The following is a 24,026-nucleotide window of genomic DNA, read 5'->3' as shown; positions in this document are numbered from 1 at the left end:
GAGACTGAGTATTCATGTAACACAGGGCCCCCCTGTGATGACACAGCCAGTGGTACCCTTAGAATGGCATACCCTCTAGCCTTGTCTTACTCTTTTAAAGAAAAAAATAAAACCCATAATCTTTCTTCTAGCTACATAGCTGTAAAATCAGAACTGAACATAATGGTGGAAAGAGAGTGCTTTTTAATCTCAGTATTTGATTCCTGACACTTTCTGGACATCTGAAAGTAATTAATATATGTATTCTCATGAGAAATATTACTGCTTATCTAATCAATAAGCATATTATAAATAATTAACAAATTAATATTTCAAGGACACATCCAGGTGCCAAAGAATATAGTTTTCTAATCTTTATTGGAAAATATGTAAAATAATATAAAATTTTCATTTGTGTGTGCAAACTGTGTTAGAACAAAATGCCTTAATGTAGATAAGAGATTTCCTTGAAATCCTCTTAAAATTCTGTTACTGGCCCATGTAATTCAGCTCTATCAGTTCAGTTTTACTGACCAAGAAATAGATATTTAAACACAATGCTTTCAGACATATACAATGTTGACAAATATGAAAAAAAAATTACAAAACTCCAAGAAAATCAAGTAATGAATGCTAGCCAAATTTCTATCCGAACTAAGCTAACCCAGTGATATTATTGTTGTCTTTAATGGAGACACATGAATAATGTTAATCTTCAGTGGACTTAGATTAAGTAATACAATGAACAGCTATAAAATTTGTGGATCAGAATTAGAGGAGGGGAAAAACACATTAATCAAGTAGACATGTTAGCAAAATAATGGATTAGTCAGGATTACATTTGAATAAATTAGCAAAGAAAAAGAAATACATTAAAATAGTTAATATTTAGTAACTTATAGGAGAAAAAAATGCTGTGTATTTTACAGACTAATTCATGCACATGCCCAACATATAACTACTCATTTCCAGTCTTCATGTGTACCATAACAGGTGTAATACATGAAATAAAAATTTGCTCCTCCCTGATGTATATTGCTATAAAATTTTTTTAAGGTAAGATGAGAATGAAAGAGATTGTTTTTCATGCTAGACACAGAGATTTTTTTAATACATCATTTGGTTGATGTAAAGAACATTTGCAATAGGCATTAGGGATCTCAATTTAAGAACAACAGATGCAAGGCTGATGTACTGGATACTTCCTAAAAACTGTACTCAGCAGTATTGGAGCACTTAGCAATGTTGAATTGGTGTGAAGGATCATCAGTTACTGAATGACCATTTCCCTGGAAGTGAAACACTTTTTCTTGTATATTTTGCTTGTCTTGACTGACACTCTGAAGAAGCCAAGGATACAGAAGGAGTGGAGAAAGCACGCAACTCAAATTACCCAAAAGGAGCTGCTCATAACGAACCTGAACGAAAACAGATTGTGAGAAGAGGTGGGGGAAGGTGGCCATAATCTTCAATATTCTTTTGATGTGTTACTGCTTTCAAAGTTTTGGATTTTCTTAAGGTAAAGCTGTTTGATACAGATAGACTCATCTGTCAATCCAACATCTTTTACTCATGGCCAGGTTCAATACTTGACTATTCTAGTCGTGGTATGAAACTCTTAGTGCCAGCATAAAACAACCCATTTACCTAGCTGGGGAAAATAAACAATAAGACAAAGAAAAAATGCCCTGAGACTTTATATCCTGTATACAAGAACTGTGTTTCTTTTTATTTAACTGTTTTTGTCATTGCTTTTTATGTGTTTTTGTTTTTGTTGTTTTATTATCAGAGAAATTGTTTTAGGGGGATAATATATAATAACAATGTCACACATTTCTGAAAGAATAACTTATTTCACCTGGCCCCATAAATGTAAATATTTCATAATCTCCAGAAGCTTTGGCATTCGTCTACATCCTCTTTCCAGACTGTTTGCAATTTCATAATCATTTTCACAATGCTCATTTTCCTTATGAATTGAATTTGCGCTTGAAACATTTCAAGCCTATGGAAACAATCTTGTGAGTTCACAAATCTCATTGCGAGCGAGCTTGCTCGGAATTTTGACTTCCACTTCTACTCTTACACAACAAATGTTCATGTATAGACTCAACATTTGCCTCAAAGATTCAAGTGTCCTTAAGTGTCACAAAAGGCTTTAAGACGGTTGTCATTACAAATGGTATAGGACTCAGGATTCTAAAACCTAGTACTATAATGGGCTGTAAGTCTGGTTAAAGAGGTGCGAATGCTGTGCTTTTAACTTCAAAATTTGGCAAGACATACCATTTTTTAAATAAGAAACATTTTTTATTTGGATTATCCTTTTCTGATACTATCTATTCTATTATACTATCTTTAATAGTATTTAATCAGATTTTAATGAAATCTGGTACCTGGTCTTTCTTTTAATTATAAACTAACAATAGTACTTATAATTTTCAAATAACTTTCAAATATACTACAATCTTAACAGAAACCTGTGTAGAAAAAAAGGGACAAGAGAGGAACTAAAATATGTGAAACACACTAAGTTGAACACTTACCACGATTTATGTATGTATATCATTCCTCTTTATGCACACCTCAGGACAAATTTCCTTCTGATCTTAGTGTCATAAGCAGTGTTCTTCCCTGAGCCATCAGGTTGTTTATCTAATGGACACCGGGATTTGTGTTTAAGCTTCCTGATTTACCCTGGATCCTAGGAAGCTTAGTGAGAACTTTACATGCCACCTTGCATACTCTTGTACTTCATGGTCTGCTTAACTCTTGAAAGATGGGGAGGCTCTCTGCCTCCCTTGAGATCTAAACAAAATTGATTTGAACGTCCTAATTCATGACCAGTAAGAGTCCCAAAACTCACCTCTAAATTTCTCATAACTTCCTAAAGGCTGGGCTCATTGACCTGTTTTGCCAATACAATACAGCTCATTTTGGTTCACATGGCAACACCACCATCAAAATCACTTACTCCAGGTATTCCTGAGGCCTGAAGTAAGACATACACATGTTATTGGTCCTCCCACCCCTAGCAACACCCTGTACACCTCAATACCCCTACCACCACTGCCACTACTGGGGAGGGATCTATTTATGGAGTGTACTCACAGTTCTCAGCCTTCCCAGGGCTGCTTCTCCTCTTCCTGTCCTCTCTTCTAATTTCTCACCTCCATCATTCTCATTGGCTCCTTAGCACTAAATTCTCCTTCTGTTATGCAGAGAAGTTTCACCCTCAGAGCCCTTGAGCACCTACCTACAGTCAAATCCTCAAGGGACTTTCTTTCTATCCCAAGGGCATGGTCAAAATAGCTCTTCTAGGCTGGGCATGGTGGCTCACTCTTGTAATCCCAGCACTTTGGGAGGCCGAGGCAAGTAGATCACTTGAGGTCAGGAGTTCAAGACCAGCCTGGTCAACATGGTGAAACCCCATCTCTACTAAAAATACAAAAATTAGCTGGGTGTGGCAGCTCACACCGTAGTCCCAGCAACTCGGGAGGCTGTGGCAGGAGAATCGCTTGAAACCAGGAGGTAGAGGTTGCAGTGGGCTAAGATCACGCCACTGCACTCCAGCCTGGGAAAAAGAAGGAGACTCAGTCTCAAAACAAACAAACAAAAACAAAAAAAACAAACAAAATATCTCTTCTAGCAAAGACATGAGAATTCTGGTGCCATTTTATGAAGGTAATATAATTTTTTTCACCTGCTACATACATATGTGAGTAGGAACATCAGACCTTATTTCTCTTTGCCCTTCCTCAACATTCTCACTATAAGTCATGCATATATAACTTTGTTGGCTGCCTTAAATGCTGCCTGGGACAAGGCAGGGTTTAAAAATAACAAATTAAATAGTGTATTATCTCATCAAATCCTTACAATAAATCTGGGTGATTGGGACTATAGTATTTTTCTCTTATAAATGAGGAAAGTGATGCTCATGAAAGGTCATTTGCTCAAAGTTAACCAGTCAGCATCAGAGTTAATTTAAACTTAGTTCAATGTAGCTTTGAAGCATGGGCTCTCTCCTTTGTGTTGTGCTACCAGCTAAGAGACTGGTATGAGACCCGTCAAGTGCTTTCTCAAATTGCACATGCCACCTCCTCTTCCTATGCACTCTTCAACCTCCAGGTTTTCATACTCCTTGTTACTAGGATGAGAGAATGAGGGCTGATTTTTTTCCCCCAACAAACTCTTGCAGTTATTTCTGACAAATAATACAACTGCCTTCCCTAAACATGTCTTCTCCAATCCTCACCATCTCCACCACACTGGGAACTATGGCTTTTTAAAATATTGAAGTTAATTTTTCAGGATGTTCTTTGACCAAAACATATATAAGGATATAACACTTATAGTTATTGATACTCTTTCATAATAAACCAAGAATAAAACCTCATATATATATGTGTGTGTGTGTGATTATAACCATTATGCTAAAGAATTGATATATTCAAAAACTCAAATATAGAATATGTATACTAGAATAATGAAATTAATTAATACTGATAATAATAAAAATTAGCACTTCTACAATGAGACTAGAAAGGAGAAGGCCAGATGAGGCAGAGCATCATACTGTATTGTATACAATGCAAAGCCAGTACATTTTCTTGGCAAGTGAAGAGATACTGGAGAGATGATTTTTAGAGCTTAGTTTGACAGTGAAAGATGTATAAAAAGAATGAAGAGCCACATGTAGAGGCTGGTCTATGTCTGAAGACCAAATCATGTACTGCAATAAAAAGTAATTAAAATGAAACATCAATGTTATAGATGCAGAAAGGGGTGTAATCAAGCATCAGAACCAGCTGTGGAGATAATTTGCGGACTTTTGTCTAGCCAGCAAGATAAAACATACACATCTTCAAGGAAAGAAAGATTCCGATATGAAAGCAAATGAGCTTGTTATGAGTTTTGAAGAAATAGCGTCTTAGATAAGGTGATGTGTAGCAATAGCATTTAGATTTTGCAGATACACACAATTCACAGGATGGCTGCTTCTGCAAATCCAGTTAATGTGTGGGAATTATTTATGCTCCAGATGACAATTTTTATACAAGTTTTACCTATTTCCCCCAAAACATGGGCTATCACCTGAAAACCTGAAGTTAATATTGAAAGCCATAAATTCCAGGGACACAGTTCTAAAAAAGTAATGTTTACTCTAAAACATTTTATTGAGCACCTACTATGTGTCAGACACTGCGCTAAGAACTGAGAATCTAATGAAGCAGGGCCTGAATAAGACAGTCATAAAGAGAAAATCCAACCTGCATCAAGGAGGCACTGACTCAACATGGGAGGGCACAGCAGGCAATTCTTGCTGAGGCTTGAGAGATGAGGGAGAATGAATTATTCCCCATAATTTAAACTTACCTCAAGGTATTGTCTTTGTATTTACTGAACAAGAATGTGATACAGAAGAGGCAGTTTAGACCTCCAAGCAACCTATAGCTAATGGGTAAGATCTAGGTTGGAACTTGCCCGCCACTGATTACCCTAGGCAACCTGGTTAACCATTCACCGCTAGTTGCCTAATCTGTACCGTAACAATGTTTACTGGTTACTTACTGAGTGACAGGTGCTCTAAGCACTTCACCGGTTTTCTCATTTAATCTTCACAGCAACCTTATGAAGTGAGAACTATTTATTGTCCCTATGTTACAAATCACAGAAAGCTTAGATAACTGGCCCAAGGTTGCACCCTTAGTAAGTAGATAACAAGCCCTTTCCACAGATTTGGGGGAGGATTAAATAAAATAATATCTATGAAAAGGTTAGTCTATACCTAGAATTAATAGCCTTTCAAACGTGACAGTATCTTTATTATTTTTATAGCATAAGTCCCCTACCTTATCTCAAAACACAGTACAATAACCTTATTTGAAAAATATGAAAGTATATTTAAAATTTCCCCTGACCATATACGTTTTATTTATCATCCTTTTCCGTACATTTAATCATTTGTTAAGAAAAAGTTTTAAAAGTACCTATTAAGCACAACACTGTGCTGGGTATTGTGGTTTAAAGTAGAAAAAAGTAGTCAAGGTGGCTACTGCAATGAATAGAACAAATTATAATGTTAAGACCTGGTCTCAAAGGCTAGCTTGGTCTCAGAAAGCTCTTTGAAGCAAAAGGCTGTGGGCAGTGAAGACCTCACAGAATGTGGTCACCCTTTTAAATGGTGACATCCTGAGGCAACTTAGCATTCAATCTCTTTCAAAAATCAAATCTGGCATGGATTATTTTCTAAAAAATAGGACTTTTCCCACAAATATTTCCTTTTTTAAAATTTACACATCCAAAGGTTTAAGACTCCAATGCCTTACTTTAGTACTTGTAAGAGGCCTCTTTCACTGATCTCAATATCACTGGGGTTTTCTCAATTTGCCCACTGTCAGCTTGCTAGGTTGCCTTTCTTCTCTAGAACATCAAGGGACTCTCCTTCATTATGCCAATTATTTGTTTTAAACTTACTGAGCAACCTAATGACAAGGTCCTAAGAATGAGAACTTCATACCATGCTATTTCCTTAAACTAAATGGAGGATAAATAAAAAAGGAAGGGCCTGAAATTTTTATCAAGAGAAGAGTTGCGAAGTTATGAGAAATTTGTAAATTGCATATGGAATACGTTTTCTCAAATACTGTGGATATCAGCATTAATGAGCATATAGTTGCTGTCTTTCCCATGAAAAAGGCTTCCATTTAAAGTTAGGTTTTGTGGAGAAGGAATTAAGCAAAACACCCACAGTAGAGAGGCTAAGGATTTTCTATGGCAGAGGCCAAATACTTGAGAAAAACATCAGAGCTCAGTCTGGAGTCGTTTGTGGATTTCTGTGTGGTTTCTCTGTGTTACCTTTAATGGAAGAACAAGTATGCCTGAATAAGACAGAAATGAGTAAATTAACTAGGTACGATATAAGATCATATATTTTTAAAGCACCTTAGTGATCAGTTAGTCAACCTTCAATTTTCATATTTAAACAAGAAAAACATGGAAACTCAAGGGAGAGGAAGAACAAAGTTCCCTGACAAGTGACTAGGACTTCTTAGAACCTTCTTTAGAGTTTTAGAGCCACAGCAAAAATTCTACAAAGAAAATTCTGTACAAAGTAGTGGTGAGCACTGAATGCTGACAATAGAGGAATAGAGGAAGCTCTGCTGAGATGATTAGAAGAGATGAAAGGAATTCATAATATCGGCTAAAGTCACAGTATCCTCCGGGGTTTATTCTCATGACCTAGAAAATTATAAGGCTATTTAATAATATCCCTTAACTTACATATTGTATTTGTCATTTTCTCCTATTTATCATGGAGAAATAAAAGAGAATTTAAATGTATATTTAAACTGGGTTATACCAGTTCTGGTTCAAATCATATCATGTTTCATCATTTCCAGTATATTTCTCAGAGACTGGTGGCACTTTCAAGTAAACGTCATAGGGGTTTTGAAGAAATTTTTGTAAAAGCAGGTTACATATATATGGATTTGTGACATTCTAACATAAACCACAGAAAGGTTCCTATTAAAAAGAGAGCAAAGCTGAATCACTTTGCCTTTTCTTCCCACTGTGATTTTTATTCATTTGAAGATAAAATTCAAAGCAAACATCTTAAAGCTTCTGTTTGTCACCCAAGAGTTATTTCAAGGCAGCATAGGAAATCTCACATTTTTGAAATCAGGTCATGAAAATGGAGCTGCAATCTAATTAATATGTTCATAAAACAGTCTCCACCACTACCAAATAAAAAACAATAATTAAGATCCACTCTGAATTCTTCGAATACCAAGAAAAACAATCCACCGGAGAAACTCTCATCACAAAACAGTTTCGAATTTAATAATTAAGAATTGTAACGTTTCTGTCACATCTCTACTCCTTTCCCTGACATAATACTTTGTGTAAATAATTTCTGAAGTCGAGTAAAACGTCCTTTATTGACTGTATGTATTCATTCAACATCACTGACCTTTTTCCAGTTTGTTTGACACTCTTGCACTCTCTCTTCAGTAACCTTTCCAATTCCCCTAGTAGCTGTTCCATCACCTTACTAAGCTGCTCCACGTGCTCCTCCATGGTCTTCTTTCTGAGATGTGATCTTGAATTCCATTTAATACTTCCCACAGAAAACACAGGACATAAAACAAAAACTCCCTCAGGCTCTCTTTCCACCTACCTAATCTCCACATTATCTGCATTCTTCCTCCTTTTCCTCCCTCCTATCTCAGAGGCTGTCATGTCCTCCACAAGGACATACTTCATACTCCTAAAATGGTATCAGAATACTTCCTTAGGGACACGGTTCCTACTCTTAAAAGTACTTGGTGTTCTTCATCGGCCACTGTGTTTTTCTCCACTCCTTCTCCCCTGTCCTCCTCTTCTCCTCCTCCTTCTCTCTTGTGCAAAATTTTGAACGAAGTAGTTTACACAACTTTTATCTGCTTTTATTACCCCTGAAATATAACTTACCCCCAGACACTCTCTTAAACCACTCTCTGAAATATTATCAATAGCTACTAATTCCCAAATCCTTCAAATATATGTTCACTTTGAAACTTAAGGTAGTTGGATCAAGTCAGTGAAGTTGCTGCTCCTCCTGACTCCTGTATATCACCTTGTATATATCTATATTAAGATGCTCCCTACTATACTTATACTTACAATTATTTGTTTCTGTGCCTGTTCTCCTTACTAGTTTTTTAGTATCTCCAAGGCAGGATTCTTATCATATTCATCTGGGCATCCCATATGAATAAATAAATCAGTGTTTTCTACCTGTTCCAATATAATTCACTAAGCATGACATTTTTTCAGAAACTCAGATATTGGGCTATTTGATGATTAAAATGCTTCTTTGACATTTATATCCGATTTCAGATAATGTTAATATTCTTTACTTGTGCGTAAAGTTTAAAGACCTACAATTAGTTGAACATTTTGAAGAATATAATAATTGTGGCAGCAAAACCTAAAATGTAGATGATCTTTTACTGTTGGCAAAGCACTCTCAAAACCATTTGTCACAAAGTAAAGCTGGAGCCCACATCAAAGCAGGGCCGGAGATGTGCAGTTTGAACAGGGCTCAACAATGCCCCGCAGAGATGGTGAATGGAGTAGAATTCACCTACGCTGCACATACCAAGTGTGCACCCAGAGGAAAGAATGACTTTTGCTTTGGACAGAAGCTCTGTCCATTCACCAACCACTGCAGTTTGCATTTCTACTTCATCTGTTCAAAGTGTGTCACCTTTCCTAATATATCGTTCAGAGAGGCACTTTTTATTGAAAGGATTCTATAGGCCGCAGTGACCTTGGAAACATAGAGTTCACCACAAAAACCTTGTAAAATTTCTCGTTCTGAGAAAACACAGAAAGAGCTACTGACACAGTGTAAGTATAGGTCATTGTTCTAATAATAAAGGGAAGAGTTTCTCAAGGAAAGTCCATTCACATTCAGTAGGCATCCTACATATTTACTTAGCCAACTCACTAAATAACAGGATGAATCTGCTTATTTTCTCTGGTCTACTGCTAATCTAATTTTCCATAAGATCCATAAATAAGAGTGTTAAGTCACCTGCCACAAGCACAATATGGTGGATTAAAAAGATATTGGGCTCTAAAATCAGGCCAGACCTCGTTTGGAGTGGGTCAGCTTCCCTAGTAATATGTATGTAATGTATGTGAACTTCAGCAAGTTATCTAATCTCTGTGAGCATTACCTTCCTCATCTGCAAACAGGGATTTGGATAAGAAATTCTCAGAAAGTTATATTGCCATTAAAGGATGTAACTTATGTGAAAACATATGGCATGCAGAGGAGTGCTCAACAGTGTTGATCTCTTCCATGAAGTAGACGATATTTATACAAGAGATTTTGGCATGTCATTGTCAACATTCTAATACATTCTTCTTCTTTTATTTTAGTTTTTTGAGACAGAGTCTTGTTCTGCTGCCCAGGCTGGAGTGCATTGGCACGATCATGGCTCACTTTAACCTCAACCTCTGGATTCAAGAGATCCTCCTACCTTAGCCTCCCTGAGTAGCTGGGACCATGGGCATGAGCCAACATGCTCAGCTACCTTAAAAAAATTATAGAGACAGGGCCTCACTATGCTGTTCAGGCTGGTCTCTAATAATTTGTTATTACCAATGTGCTATGAGATTTTCTTTAATAGCCTACTTCTTAACATGAAGTGGGTAAATATCTGCTGTAATAGTTTTTGACAGTGGTAAAAACTCAAAGAGCTTTCACAAGGTCACACAAAATGTTAACACTCCAGAAGCTGAATTAGAAACCCAGAATGCTTTTTATTATGTTTTTAGTCTATTTACGTTTCCAACCAATAGCCTGATTATATGGACTCTACATGATCTATCTTTGACATCATATATAGAGAGATATACATGTATGAACTTCACCCAACCTAATCCCTAGTTGCAATATATTGTATTGGGTATGTTTATAGGCTGGGATTTCTCGAACAACTGGAAAGCCATCTAATAATCCATCACGTGATAAGCAGTTGCAGCAGCTAAGAGATATTTTAAAGCTATTGTAAAAATGTGGATGATGTTATAGCTAGACAGAATATTAATGAGCATTAACATTTGTAGGATATGATTGAAAGAGGAGAGAAAAGGATGAGGGTTTTTTCTTTTTTTTTTAAAAAAAAAAAGGAAAATCCAACCTATGGCTAGTAAAAAAAACTGGTTGTTTAGTTTTCTCAGGTTCTTCTTTGCATCTCAGAATTTGAAACTATTTTTCATTTTATTTTACTTGCCTATTTTCTCTGAACCCAAATACCTCAGCATTAATGTAAATAACTCAGTAATAGTCAACTAAAAAGAGAAAGCAAAAAGGAGTGGAAAGTGAAGAATTTTAAAGAAGCAGGGCCAGGCACAGTAGCTCACACCTATAATCCCAGCACTTTGGGAGGCCACGGCAGGTGGATCACTATGTCAAGAGATAGAGATCATTCTGGTCAACATGGTGAAACCGTGTCTCTACTAAAAATACAAAAATTAGCTGGGCATGGTGGCACAGCCTGTAGTCCCAGTTATTCAGGAGGCTGAGGTGGAAGCATTGCTTGAACCCAGAGGGCGGAGGTCATGGTGAGCCAAAATCACTCAATTGTACTCCAGTCTGGGTAACAAGAGCGAAACTCCATCTCAAAAAAAAAAAAAAAAAAAAGTGAAAACATCATAAATTCTTAGTAAATAATTTTCATATGTTAGGGGATAACTTTTTATTTTCTTCCTTTTGTAAGATTTCTAAGACCTCCCTGCCTATGCCACTCAGTCCATTGAAGATGGACTCTTAGCAATTTAAAGTGCACACACTATTTTACTATCGCAGAAGGCTGCTAGGACTAAAGACTACATATGTTTCATTTCCGTAAGTTGTAAGCACATCGATATTACTAACAACAACTTTGCTTCTCTATCATACCATTCTTAATCAAATTACTTTTTAAAAACATTAAAACAAAAAATAAAGATTTAAAGTTTCATTTTTAAATTCCAAGGTATTACTAGAAAAAATTAAGGAACATACAGCTGAAGGCAACAAAAGACAGTAAAATAGCCAACAGAAAAGTTTTATTTTTAATAGGATTGATATCTCACATGATGGAAAATCTTTGCTACATTATATCTAACACTGAATTCCTGCCTTAAACAATGGTTGACTTTATTTTATTTTTTATTTTTTAATTTATTTATTTTTTTTCTGAGACGGAGTTTCGCTCTTGTTACCCAGGCTGGAGTCCAATGGCGCGATCTCGGCTCACCGCAACCTCCGCCTCCTGGGTTCAGGCAATTCTCCTGCCTCAGCCTCCTGAGTAGCTCGGATTACAGGCATGTGCCACCATGCCCAGCTAATTTTTTGTATTTTTAGTAGAGACGGGGTTTCACCATATTGACCAGGATGGTCTCGATCTCTTGACCTCGTGATCCACCCGCCTCGGCCTCCCAAAGTGCTGGGATTACAGGCTTGAGCCACCGCGCCCGGCCAATGGTTGACTTTATTATTGAGCCCTAGGGATTGTGAACAAGATGAGTCTGTATAATTATGAGCCCCATCTAAACTTTATTGGTCGTAACTGTTTACAAGTAAATTGTATTTGACCCTAACAGGAATTCAGAATTAAGCTAGGAGTCTGGTATTTACGTTTTAGAATTTCTGGGTAGTTCTGCAACCCAGAGGCAGAGATATTAAAGGAGCAAGGTCAGCTATTACCTGCAATTTGACTGGAAGACAAGCAGACACTGGAATAATTTTAAGTTGACTAAAAAGAGCAAAGCTCCATTACCTTACATGAGACTTGATATGTCATTTCCTTCAGTGTATACATAGTCATCAAACTCAATATTGCGCCCAGCCACTAAAATTCTAATAAAATAAGTGAATCTGCTATACTGGTCAAAATACAAACTCTGGAAAATGCACCTCTGGATTGAGCTTCTGCAGTTTCAATGTATGAAGAGCAGAAAACCCTAAAAGATGACTCTATGAGGCTAGATAGGAAGGGTTATCTTTTCATTAGAAGGCAGGCCATCTTGCCTTTCTCTGAATATTTATTCATTATATTAGTAGTTTTAAACATATATACATGCAAATTATGAACATATATATGAATATATTATTGATACACTGATTTATATCTTGCTTCATTCCAAAAAGGATTTAGATCAAAACAGAATAAAATGAGTTGGTTTATGAATTGAATGCTTGGTCCATAGAGGAACAATCAAACAAATAACTTTCTAAGCTAAACCTTATAGAAACTGATACCTGGAAAAGAATAGTCGTCCCGGAAGAAGGAAAAAGATGCCTCCATGTTGAGTGAAGGTGCCACAATCACCTCATTTTGCATTCCAAAGACAGTTTGATAAAAACATTTAGATGTCCTGCCTTTTAAAATTAAACCCTAAGTACCAAATAAGCAAATAATTAATCACCTTCCACAATCACTAATCCCAAATCTTCCTCTGGTGTCCTCAAAGAGGCCCTCAATGGCAGCGTTCCATAGCCTCTCCTAGCCAAGGCCTTTAGCTTCTATCTTCCACTGTCTGTTCAGCCATTTGAATCCATCATTAAAAGGTTGCAAAGGTATTTACATAAATACCCTCCTACTTTGTTTAGCTGTGAAATTCGATTACATTGAACATAGCCTTGAGGTTTCTGGCATGAAATTATAGTATTTTTCAAATCAGATTATAAAAAGTTGTATATCGTTTCAGTAAGGCAAAAAGCTGAGTACATGTTAGTCACACTGTGTTATGTCATTCATGTTAGACCCTGACATTCGATTCCAGGTTATACTGCTTCTAAAGAGTCTGCTTAATTTCTGCTAGATGAAATTCAAATTCCTAGAAAGCTGACTTGCTTATCCCTTCTTTCAACCATGCCATACTTGTTCTAAATGCCAGGCTACCCTCCTATTCTCACAACTAGCCAGAATAAAAACTAAGAAGAGCTATATAGTACTTATCTATCCAAAGAGGCAAACCCTTATCTTTGTTTAGCTTGGCAGTAAAAAGGCTGAAAAGTATAATGGAAAGAAGCCTTTGCAATAAAATCTTCCAGCAAGTATTTCTAATGTAACTTCAAACAAGAAAGACACATTCTTCATACCACTCTTTTAGCACTGAAGGGGTAGTGTTCTGTTAAGCCAAGTAATAGGCCCACTTATTAACTTTAACTCGTAACTGATAAACAGTGAATTCTTAAGACTATTGCTCAATAATCAACATACCAGCTTTAGGATGAGAGTTCAAGCAGGAACTCTGTGCATAGGCTTCTATTTCAATCACTACTTGTGATAAACTTTTGAAGACTACCCTAGACCTCCTATGTCTCAGCTTTTTCTCATTCTTTCTTCTTGAAAAACAGGACAGAAAGAGGACCAGCACATGCCACGTCCTACCTCTCCAAAGGGTATAGAGCCTTTCTAGAGATGAGCTAGGGCTCATGAAACCAAAGCACATATCTCTTTTACAATGTTTATTATTCCTTGGCATTGGTCTGTTGCCAACTTCTGATCTGGCCCTTCACGAAAGACATAAATGTGAGCATGAGGATAGGGGGAGTCTTTGGAAATGAAAAGAGCAATTTGGCAAGCCCTTTATTCTAAGCAGGATAATTCACGAGCCTGAAATCTCACCCCATAGGGGATCTTACAGTAGAACAAAGGGAAATAAGGTTTTCTGTCAACAAACCCCTAGAATCTCTTACTGCAGTATTGGAAGGAGAGGCTGTAAATAAGAGGAAAACAACAATTGGGAAAGTCGAGAACCAGGACCAAAATTAATTAGGTCACCTGGAAAAAACCACCACCTTCTTCCTCTGAGTCTAACATCACATTAATGATCCCTCTGAGGGGCCCAAGAAGAGTAGTTATACAGAGCATTCACACTGTACATTGGCTCAGTTTGGTCACAACAATAACAACAGATTGGTAGGGCATGCAGTGAAACAGATGAAGGGCTACCTAGCTCCAGGCACAAAAGAAAACCGCCAGGACTCTCAACTTCTCCATATAGCTTTCAAACATATGTGTTACAGATCTAGGGGAGCATGAATAAGCACATTTGCATTCTTTCCAAAACTATAGAGTTGAATAGCTCATTTCTTTCTAGTCAGAAGTATAGGGGAGGTTAATGCAACAAAAATAAAAGCAGGTTATAATGTCAGGCATTCGAAGAGCACATGCATCCAACGTATTACAACATAAACAAATGGATTCAAACAACAGAACTTAGGTAGAACAAAAACTGTTGCTTTGTAGCAAGGTACACTTGATAGAAAGGAGAACGGCAATTTCCCCTCCTAAGCAGATCTTAAGAGGTATCAAATTTACTTTAAAGAAAAGCGGAAGGCACAGAAGAAAAAAAACGGACAAATGCCTATTATGTGCCAGGAACTGTTTCCAGGATCTTTTAATCTCAGGATTAAAGACTATTGATGTGAATTTGTCTGTATGAATGACGAGGACCTTATTGCTGATGCCTGACCCTCACCAAGAGAATAAGCAAAGCCATGGCACTAAGGCTCCCCCTGACTAGGAAACTCTGGTGATGCAGTTGGAAGTGGGCCACCAAGGTTTGCAGGCATGTCACCCAAGCATTCTGGAGTCTGGGGATAGTAGCTCTGGTCAACAGAGAAGGTAGATACGCCACAGCATCGACTCTGGATGGATCTGGTCCTGTTCGAAAATAAGCACCTGCCTAGAGTAGCAGAGGATGTCTCCCAGGCTTCTCTGCAATAGATTTTTTTAGCTGGAAGCCAAAAACTCTTTAACAAACCAGCAGGTGATTTTGGTGGTAACTTAAGCTCTTAGCGAGCTTTCATTTGAGATACTGTCATAAAAGCAGTTGAAAAACCCTCAGAAACCTGTATTTGGGTACCTATTATTTACCCAGAGTCCAGCCAAAACATTTACCTGAAAGATATACTTTCAAAATCAGACACATTGCGGTATCCAAAACAACCCAGGCTAGCAGACACAAAGCCTTAACATGTGCCTTTATTATGCATTCACAAAGTTTCTGCTATGAAAGTCTGAAATCTAATTGACCCTAAATGTATGACAAAACAAGCAATTTTAAAATAATGACCTTTGCTCTTATAATACCCTCAGCAATGAGTTTCTATACACATCGAGTCATAAACTCCAGCAAGAAATGGTACATGATATCACATGTCCAGAGACCTTAATACATTGCATTGAACCTTAATACATGACCAAATGTCAAGGCACTAAGCGAGTTCTATGAGAACCTGAGCACTTCATGATTCTTATGTTAGAATTCCACCAGAATTCTACTGGTTCATTTTAGTAGAAATGTTTCTTAAATAGCTAAAATATTCTTAACTGTGAGGCCCTAACACATTTTAGTATTATTTTAAAATTGAGTCAACATTCTAAGTTTCCCTTAACCTTCTTTTGGAAATTCAGACAAATTGATATGAGATGTCAGAAATTCATGTGCACCCTTCCCCAGGGAATTTTCAAATAAAAATAGCAAAACAACAAAAAACAAACCCAGATCCTCCCTTTTAAAAAAATTATTAAATTGTTGCCATTCTCAAAGTTGTTTTTTTCTCCATGAAATATTAGCAATTTAAATGTTCTCATGTCCTTATGCTTGATTTCTTATTTGGGAATGCTTTAAATTAACAAAGTAAATTTTATTGCATAACCATTACTTTCTCAGACACTATTCGGTCTTGCACAGTTTACTTTTCATTCTCGCTTGATACCAATACTCTCGTTCAAGACAAATCCTCCTCTGGTACCTGTCATGGAATTTTACCATTCTGAGTTTTACAAACTGAAGGGAATATTGATTACTCACCATATCCAGGAATGCCTTCTAAAGGGAAAATTATTCACGTGCATCATGTTCGCAGATCTTCTGTCATTAATATTTTTCTTGTCTCCTGTGTTACATGTAGTGATTTTTATAGATGAATTCCAACTCTCTTGTTTGAGCAGCTATGGTGGGCAATTATTGCAACAAGTATTGAATTCCAAAAAAAAAAAAAAATCTCCCCCCACCAATAAAGACAAATAGCAATAACGAAAGCCCTTCCAGGATTTGAAAAAAGAAACATCACAGAGCACTGCAGGTATGGATCCATCCATTTAGGTTCCACTAGTTAGTCAACACCCTAAAATAACCAGTTCAACTACTAATCCTAAATGCCTAAATGGTGGCAACTATTGTCCTGGTAAAATCTAACTGCATTGAGTGTAAATTAATGCATCCTTAAGAAAGGACTCTGGAATGTGGGGGGGAAAAAAAAAAGACAGTTTCTTGATATCCTTGTTAAAGAAGTGTTAGGAGGGAAATGGAAAACTTCAGGTTGCTTTGCCATGCTGTCCTTTAGAAATGAATATTGCTTTTTCTTCTTTCTTAGGCACATATTCATGTGTGGTCACTTTAACGCAGTGCTACCGTCTGAGACGTGTCGGACAAAGACCTGGGCAGAGGGGCTAGAAACCATGTATCACCAAAGCCAGCTTCTTTCCCCAAATTTCAGAATTGCTGGTTCAACTGCAAAAGTAGGAAGGCAATGAGTAATTTCTGCTTTGCAGGACAAGATTACCATTAACTACCATCATGACTTTAGAAGGTGCTGTCACGATGAAATTCATTTCTGCTGCCTAACCCCATAATAAGGCTGCCTGCTCTCTTTAAGCAAAATGACTAAGCTCTTGATCTTTTCACTGCAGAATCCCCTTTAATTTGTTATTATCAAAACCTTGTGGGAGCTTTTCATATTTTGCCTTAGAAAGAAAATGAATTTCACAGCTGCAAGTCAGACGTTGTCTAAGAATTTCTTCCCCCGATGTCTTTCTTTTTTTTTTCCTCTCTCTCAATCTCTCGTTTTTCACCCCAAATTCAGTTTTCCAATAGGTGTCATTTATTCTGATGCTCTTATATCTTCTGAAAGATTCTCATGCCCAAGCTATACAGACCTTGCATGCTTTTAAAACACAATGGCAACAGGCTCCCGCTGGAGTCCCCCAACACCGAATTTCCAGCAGAACCTTTGGAATCCTCGTAGCCGCCTTGTCTGCCCTGGGCTGTGCCGCCCCAGCTCTGATCAGCTCAGGACACTTGCAGGCTCCGTGGTACTGTACATTAACTCTGCAGCAGCCTGGCTCAGCTGCAGACTGCTGCCTGACAGGGGATGTGCTGGCGTCAAGGGGGCCCTCTAGGTGGGTTCCCAGACATTGCAGAGCCAGGCGCTCCCTGCTAGCCTCCAAGGAAGAGCAAGCAAAAGGGGTTAAAGGAATAGCACGCCCTGGAAGAGCAGATTTCTTTCAGTCAGTAATTACCAGGCAAGAAAAGCTAAACAACGAGAAGTCTGTAAAACACCTCGCAGGGAAATTACGCCTTGAACAAACAGATATTATGAAGGGAGGATTTTTTTGTTTGTTTTCCTTCTTACCAAATGGAAAAAAAAGGAATAAAAGAAGTCCAGAGATCATTTGCAAATGATAGGGTTTGGTGGATTTGACTCCTTAAAAAAAAATACTGGGGTGGGGAAGCTTTGCTTGCGTGATGATTTGTAATCATTTAGCTGCAGATGACCACATGGTGATTTTTGGACAGGAAATCCTATGGAAGCCAGTTCTGCAGAAGTCAGTTACACTTCAATTGCACATGCCATAAAACTGCTTGTTTGATTAGGGGGTGTGTAGATATGAGGAATGCTGAGATAAAACATTGCAATCCCTATCACTGGTGTTTTGCATTTCCTCAAGCTTGCTCCTTTGTTGCAAAAATTCTGTTCAATAATCCCCCCAAAAGCACCCCATCACTGTTGATGCCATTTTGGAGAAAGAATAAAATAGTAAACTCTTGTAATAGTAGGTTGGCACTTAAATGGTATTTGTTTGAATTCAGTGGGAGAATAGACTTTCCAGTAGAAGTATACTCAATATTAATGTACCACTTTTAACTTAGGTATTTAAAAAGCCTGTTATGCAATTGCTTAATATTAAATGGAATACTGGCAACACTTAATATAACATGCTATTATCTTCAGTTAGGATTTCCCCAGTGAGGTCCTGTCACTGCAGAAAATACTACCCAAGATTGGGTGGAGGGCATGTCCCATAAATTCAAAACCTGTTAAAAAGAAAACTATTTAGTCTTAAAAACTGCCATGATTTGGGGAATTTTCATTTTGATCAAAAGATGATCCTAATAGGAGTATTCCTAGGAGGAAGAACTGGGTGATTCCTTTAAAAGCAATTTGAACTTGTAAGTTCAGAAAGATGCCACTGCAGCATAAAAGAATCTTGAGAATATTTGTTGAGATTTCCTGTAGCCTAGGCAGTGTCCTCATGACCTCTTTTTGCTAAAGGGACTAAATCTCTTCCATAAGATCATTTGTAATCTGGCCCAGAAAACATCAGCCTACATTGCTTTTAACAAGCATTGAATGTTTCGAATCAAGTAATTAAAAATTTGGTACTATATTAGATATTTAAATATTTTTATTTAAGAGCTAGAAACATTTACAATGCCCCAGGTCCCATTCTAAGAGTTTTACAGTATTACCTCATTTAATACACACAACAACACTATGAGTTTAAGCACTGTTACTAGCCCTGTTCTCCAGATGAGGCTATTGAGGCACTCAGATGTCAAGTAGCATGTCTGAGGTTAAATATCTAGTGAGTCACTATCTGAATCAAAGAAGTCTGGCTCCAGAGCCTGTACACATTACCACCATATTCTAGCAGCTCTATAATTATCATAATGCCACCTTGTTATGTTTTTATACTTTCTTAAAAATTATTGTCATATGTATTAGTTTAGCATCACAGAATTATGCTGAGGAGATTAAAACATTTATTACACCCATTTGGGAGATGCCAAAAAGACAGTATTTGTCCATTATCAGGCATCCTGAGAGCAGTAGATCTGGAAGAGAATTCAAATTATTTGACTCTGTCTGGTTAGTGATCTATGATCATGATTATTGATGATAATGAAGGGCTTTAATTATTTTGAAACTAACATTTAGTCTTTATACTATATAAGAGCATAGGTCTCCATGGAAAACAGCAAAGGCAAAGATTTTTTAAGTAAAAACAGTATTTTCCCTTGTAATGAACATCATTTATCTGATATTATTTTCTTAGTCCATTCTATTCTACTTTGTTCATATGTCAAAATGTCACCTATGGGTGGGTGACAGGATAAGAATACCTCTGAATCTTTCTCCACTACTACACAGTTCAACATTCAATACTTGTTAGCTACATTTCCATTTGTGGGCAAGGATTCAAGCACAACATTTTATAAATAAAATACGAATGATTTAGTCATTAGATTACTAAATATACTAAAATTAAGAGGAAATTTTAGCTGAATATTTTTAAAGTGAACTTTTCTAGGATTTTTATTTTTATTTTTACACATGTAACTGTCTAGAATAAAGTCTGAGAAATTAGAACAAAAGGAAACAACTGAGAAAGTATGATAAATAACAGAAAAGCCAAATTTCGGCTTGAAAGACAGCAAAGAAAAAAATGTAACGTATTTCACAGTTCAGAGAATCAAGACTACACATTATTAAACAATCTAAAATTGAATATTTTTGCAGACTTAAGGGAACATATATAAAAGAATAGGATGGCTTAGAAAATAGCAATAACTCATTCCTAGCATTTTATTCCATTTATATTAGAAACAGTGTCTTAACAGTTATGAGTTCACTAATTTATAAGCTGATACTTTACAAATATAATACTTTCTAAATGTATGACCTTCAAGAAACAACAGTGAGGCAGAACTAATAGGTATGTAATTTAAAAACAACTTGTCAAAATGAAAAAATGTTGATGAGCTAGGGTAATACTAATCTATTCTGTCATACTAAAAGATAATCATCCTTTCATGAATCTTCTAAGAAATACCAGAAAGCCAGTTGTGGTAGCTCATGCCTGTAGTCCTAGCTATTTGGAAGGCTGAAGCAGGAGGATAACTTGAGCCCAGTTCAAGACCAGGCCGGGAAACATAGACTGTCTCTAAAAAAATTAAAAAGAAATATCAGGAATAACCATAAAAGATTATTTTTATGGTTAAGCCCAGCCTCATTATTTTTATGGATACAGGCATACTAATTATTAGCAGGGCACCATAAATGGCATGACCTCAGTTAAGTCCCTACAGCTATGACATAACCTCAGTTCTGCTACAGCAAAGGCTGGTTTGTTGTTTGGTTTTGTGGTTTTTAAAATTTTAATCCCACAGCAAGCACAAGAGTAAGTAAACTTATATTAACTACCCTTATATGAGCCTGATTTAAGGAAAAAAAAAACAATTAATTTGTAAACTACAAACTCAGAGCAAACCACATTACTGTAAATCAACATTTTCATTGAGAGATTGCTTAGTGCATGCAGAATCAGGGGAAGAAGCACTAACTAGCTAGTGTCCCATGTCCTTTTCCAATAAAGTCTTTTTCTGTCATGATTATAAGGTTATGCTCCCAAGAGTGAAGATTTTCAAACTAAGTTCCGGGGAACCTTGTGGTTTTTCAAAGTTGCATAAGGCCAGCTGAGGGGCAAGGTACTTAGCGCTAGGGCTAGGGAGCCAGGTACTGTGTGCTGTTTCAACAAGAGCTCTTCTGCTTTTACTAGTTTTATCTCGAAGTTTGATTTGATAGAAAAAAAAAAAGTCTGGCTTTTTAAAAAATTTACAAAAACATAACAGTAGAAATACAGAATTAACACTTTTTAGGCAAATTCTTATCTTTGTATTATCAGTTTCAATATTTCATCCTCTTCAAATGCCTTATAAATTTCCTTCACAATGACCCTAACAGAATGATTAAATTAAACTTTACGCTAGTATATGCATAACATAATAAAGTCACACCCTGGTTTCCGAGATTGGGTATTTCTTAAACTCCTTAGTCACTTGTACTTATCAGACGGTGTGATGAGTTACTTTGCTGATTTCCCCTGAGTTTCACTTTCAGAAATTAACTTTAATGTCAAATGTTAAGGTATATATCATTTTGTCACCATTGAATTTTGGTATAATCAATAGCTAATATCAATGTGTGCCTCTTAACCTTTGATGAAATAAAATTAAAACGTCTATATATTCAGACATTAAACAATAAAGATCTAAAAGATGACTTATTTATCTTACATGAATACCAATAATTAGTTCAGATATTTTTGGAAAGTCCCAATTCTTTCAAGAGGCTGGATTACTTTTGTCCCTTAGATGTCAAAAACAAAACATTTGGTTCCTCTATTCTACATGCTGGGTTCATATGAATATATTTACACATGAAAAAACCCTCTACGTACTTTTCTTAGCACATTCTATATACTATTAATACTAGTATGAATATGTTATACCCAAAGATATAGAAGCTACAGTCACCTAAATATCTTGCAGGATGTGACTTCTTGCCTAAAATTACCCCTATTCTTTTTTACTAACAAAAAATGAAATTTACATGTGCTTTTCATGTATGTGTAATTATACATTTTCTTTTTATTGCATATGTCATCAATAAAGAGATGACAGTGCCATTAGAATGAGACCAGAGGTGACTGTGCCCTCATCTCCACCTCCTAGCAAGAAAAGAACATTCAAGACCAAATCCTCTATCCCACCTTGACAGAAACCCAATCCCCCAGGAACAGAACAGTGTCTTCCTCTCTATATTTATGCCACCAAAAACATTGTTGGCACTCAGTAAATGTTAACTAATAACATGCTGACAGTCATGACTTTCCACTTCTGGCAAGTTCTAGTAAAGTCTGAAGGCATGCTGTTCTGCACATTTAAAACTTAAATAAGAGAAGTCTTCCATGAAGCCATGGTTTCAATTGCTGAGAGTCAGGGAACTGCACCATGTTTCAGCAAGTTGCTAGTAGCTACTACATTCAATTTCTGCATATTCTTATAACCAAGGGTACACTACCCAATTGAAAAAGAAAAAATAAATGCATTAAACATCAGTTTCATCACCTAAAACCAACAAATGTTTTGTTGGAACTTTGTTCATGATTCAACTAATATGACAAGTTATTTTGGATCATATTGCCCAAGCTTAAATCTTCTAATCTGAAATTATAAATAAATGCTTTTACAGAAAAATATCTCATATTATGAAATACAATACATTTCATAACTGGAATATTTAGAATGCTTGCTAAATTCCACTTTTAACATATTTTTATAAGTTGCAGACTTAGAATGCCTAATACTAAAATATAAATAAGGCATGCAATATTCATATTTAAAAATCAAATGTGGAAAAATGTTCACAGCAAGTTTAAAGATGAAAAAGTCAAATGGGCATACTGTCTTGGAGTCCTAATATATGAGCCCTTACTTTCAGGTTCTGCCTTTTACTTTTCGTTTAGTTTTGACCACCTTGTGAAACCTGTTTGAGACACAATTTCTTTATCTGTAGCATGGAAGTGATAAAAACTCTTAGATTATTATAATTTTAACTTATTATAATTTCAAAATTTTTAATTATAGAAAAATACTTTTTAATAAAAAGGGAGTTCTTTAAATGTGGTTTTCATAGACTTTTAAAATTTGCTTAGTAAAATATAATAAAATACAGATCATTTGTTTTACAATTTACTTGAATCAAAATGGAAAAAAAAGAAAGACTACAAATAATGTAATGTCAAAACTACCTTCTGAAATGGAATGACATTTCATTTATATCTTAAGCTTTTCTAAAGGCTTTGTATCATATTTGTTTAGAAAATGCAAAGGTGTAAAAATATTTTTCATGTAATAAAATAAAACACAATTTCATTAAAATGCCTATATACTTAGATACCATGTTGTGATATTTAAGTATATTTTATTTCATGTAATAAAATAAAGCACAACTTCATTAAAACTCCTATATATTTAGACATCAAACAATAAAGATCCTATATTTTTTTCATGTAATAAAATAAAGCACAACTTCATTAAAACTCCTATATATTTAGACATCAAAAAACAAATCCCCTATCGCACCTTGACAGAAACCCAATCCCTCAGGAACAGAACAGTGTCTTCCTCTCTCTATATTTATGATACCAAAAACACTGTATTCAAAACCTACTTGTATTCTCAGCTGGACATGGTAGCTCATGCCTGTAATCCCAACACTTTGGGAGGCCAAAGCAGGAGGACTGCTTAAGGCCAAGAGTTTCAGACCAGCCTATGCAACATAGCAAGACCCCATCTCTACAAAAAATTGAAAAATTAGACGTGGTGGCACACAGCTGTAGATCTAGCTACTCAGGAAGCCAAGGTGGGAGGATTACTTAAACCCAAGAAGTCAAGGATTCAGTAAGCCAAGATCACACCACTGCACTCCAGCCTGGGCAACAGAGAAAGATCCCATATATGTATATATGGAATCTTACATATATATATATATATATATATATATATATATATATATATATATGCTTATACACACATATACACATACTCCCTTTATCTCTCTCTCTTTCCCTTTCTCATAT

General features: G+C 36.2%; 1 protein-coding gene across 4 annotated transcripts in view; it reads right to left on the bottom strand.

The window, feature by feature from the left end:
- The window catches only part of PDE4D (phosphodiesterase 4D), a 1,196,841-nt gene that overhangs the window by 591,785 nt on the left and 581,030 nt on the right, over positions 1-24,026 (bottom strand). The window contains exon 1 of one of the 4 annotated variants that reach the window (XM_074392838.1): positions 16,351-23,190. The exons of the other annotated variants lie outside the window; for them this stretch is intronic. Coding sequence (XP_074248939.1) covers positions 16,351-16,397 — 47 coding nt within the window. The 5' untranslated portion in view covers positions 16,398-23,190. Of the gene's footprint in view, positions 1-16,350; positions 23,191-24,026 lie in introns of those variants that run through there. 4 annotated transcript variants of the gene reach the window in all.

This window comes from Saimiri boliviensis, chromosome 1, assembly GCF_048565385.1.
Source record: "Saimiri boliviensis isolate mSaiBol1 chromosome 1, mSaiBol1.pri, whole genome shotgun sequence".
NCBI classification, from domain to species: Eukaryota; Metazoa; Chordata; class Mammalia; order Primates; family Cebidae; genus Saimiri; species Saimiri boliviensis.
Note: the sequence above shows the minus strand (reverse complement) of the source record. Positions and strands in the feature narration are given on the sequence as shown.